The sequence below is a fragment of the Pongo abelii genome, chromosome 2 (genome assembly GCF_028885655.2).
Source record: "Pongo abelii isolate AG06213 chromosome 2, NHGRI_mPonAbe1-v2.0_pri, whole genome shotgun sequence".
NCBI classification, from domain to species: Eukaryota; Metazoa; Chordata; class Mammalia; order Primates; family Hominidae; genus Pongo; species Pongo abelii.
In genome coordinates, this window is record NC_085928.1 from 15,725,001 (window position 1) to 15,727,578 (window position 2,578).

Here is a 2,578-nt window from a genome sequence, read left to right on the forward strand (position 1 = left end):
CAGAATCTGAGGTTTATCAAGACCTGAAGGTGATTCATGTGCACATTCAAGTTTGAGAACATTGATCTGATCTGGGGATTCACATGAAGGCATTACTGACTTAATATCATCTCTCAGGAAAAAAGCTCCAAGATATTTATTTAAAAAAAGAACTCTTGAAAGAGAAATAATTAGTCCCCAAGAATGAGTGATGGCCCCTTAGAGAGCTTTCTAGTTCCCAAAATATACAGGATCCCAACTCTTACAATCACACAAAAAGCTGATCTTGTTTTCCAAGCTGTCATAGAATGATGTTTCAGAGAAAAAAAAAAAGAAAGAATAATATAAGAAAATAAGGCAACAAACTAAAAACCTAAAAGAGTAATTTGTACATGTTTTCCTTTCATAAAATATGCAAATAAATGTTTACCACATAACTAGATAATAGCTAATCACACAACACTTAGAAAAATATATCAGGGATGGGTGTGGTGGCTCACGCCTGTAATCCCAATACTTTGGGAAGCCTAGGTGAGTGGATGGCTTGAGCCCAGGAATTCAAGACCAGTCTAGCAACAGAATGAAATGCCATCTCCAAAACAAAACAAAACCCCCCAAATCAGCCAGGCATGGTGGCATGTGTCTGTAATCCCAGCTACTCAGGAGGCTGAGTGAGGAGGATTGCTTGAGCTCAAAAAGTTGAGGCTACAGTGAGCCGTGATCACACCATTGCACTCCTGCGTGGGTGACAGAGTGAGACCCTGTCTCTTAAAAACAAAACAAAACAAAACAAAAAAGAAGACGAGAAAAACACATCAATCTGCTAACAAAATTGAGTTCTATTTTTCCATATATAATTTGGTGGCCTATGACATTTTGGAGTCACTATAGACTGTCACTTCTGTTCTCTATTAGTTGAATTACCCTTTAACTATGAAAAGACTAGAACACTGTCTATTTGGGCAAAAGTGTATGAAGTTTGTAAGTAGATTGCCTTTACAATATTATTCTTCATTCAATCTATTTAAAAAAATTTTCCCTGTAGTGCATTCCAAGACTACTTCATCAAATTGTTAATAACCTTAGACTTCAATTACACGTTGGCTTCACTTGGTGAGATTAGAAAAATTTCATCAGAAACTGAATTAGTAATTCTAGAATCATATCTTGTAAGAGCTTTAGAGAAGATACAATACAAGTTCTTTTACCCATGGAGAAAATGAAGCTCAGAGAAGAAATGTGATTTGCTCAAGGTCACACTCACAGTTTGGGGATTATTCGAGGCTTCATCTGAAAAACTCTTATTTCATCATAGTTGTAAAGAAACCTGAACAAAGCCACAAACATCCTAAACTTCTGGTTTTCATGTTCAACCACAGCCTTTCCACAGGGACAACTTATAAATCAAGATTTTGGCTCAGACTTTTTCCTGAATGGCATCAACTCACCTTATCAACAATCTCCTGGATTTCTGGAGTGGCGGATTTGGCCTCAGATAAGCCTCCAGGTATCATTTTGGCTGATTGCTTCTTTGCTGGACAGGATGCTGGAACCAAAGTGAACAGGGAAGTGTGGAGACTCGTGTTTTAAAAGAGGCGTTCACTAGCTCCGCCTATAGAATGCTTTATTTTCCACAAATAGCAAAGAGGCATGGGGAAAATGAGTATGCCTCCAAGCAAGTCTTCTTGCTTCCTGGACAGAATATGCTACGTGGAATCTGGAAGAAAGAGGGGTTGGAGGATGAACAAATGGGCAAGTACAGGAGTCATGTCCTAACAAGCATCAAACGTCCCCGCATTCTCTTTGACAACGGTTCCATCCTGTTGCATCATCTGAATTATGAAATCTGAAGCCGCAACTAGAATTTCCAAATGTTTTAAAACTTCTAACACAAAATTTTATTTTTTTTAAAGCAAAACTTACTAATAATGTCAAGGTTAGTTTAGAATTTACTTGACTTTAGAAAGAAAGCAAAAGGATCTATCTGGAGGACCTTGGCTGGATGTGTCTTCTTTACTCTTGTTTAAATATCTGGAAATGTTTAACATACAGTAAAACACAAAGAATAAAATAACGAACATCTATATTTCTATCACTCAGAATTAAAACTTTTAACCTTTTTGTCATATTTGCTTGCTGTCTTTTATTTTGTTAGTTATTTTTAAGAAATAAAATATTACAGATATGGAGGAAGCCCCACACCCCACGCAACCTTGCCTTCCAGAAGGCAAAATACATAATGAATTGATATCCTTCCAGGCCATTTTTATATGTTTACTTGGTGTGTCTTTAAAATTTCACTTAAATTGTATGCTAAATATATTCTATGTTATGCTCCTTTTTCTATTCAACATGTTTTTGAGCCTTTCTATGTTGACATATACATAGATCAGTCCACAGATAGATCAATCCTGTTCATTTCCTTTAACTGTGATATGCTATTTTATGCTAGACCTATCTATTTAGTCTACCTATCTAATTGCTATATACTAGTTCATATTTTACATACTCATTTCTCTATTGATGATGATTTTGGTTGTTTCTAGCGTTTCATTCTTACAAACAACGTTGCATTTTTTTCCCCTTTTTACATGAGTCA

The 2,578-nt window shown here is 36.0% G+C and overlaps 1 protein-coding gene across 1 annotated transcript in view; it reads right to left on the reverse strand.

Annotated features, from left to right (window-relative positions):
• Window positions 1-1,657, reverse strand: part of CSTA (cystatin A) — a 16,551-nt gene extending 14,894 nt beyond the window's left edge. Inside the window, exon 1 of the mRNA XM_002813223.4 lies at window positions 1,428-1,657. Within this exon, the coding sequence (XP_002813269.1) occupies window positions 1,428-1,493 (66 nt within the window). The 5' untranslated portion in view covers window positions 1,494-1,657. The remainder of the gene's footprint in view (window positions 1-1,427) is intronic.
• Between the last annotated feature and the right edge of the window lie 921 nt (window positions 1,658-2,578).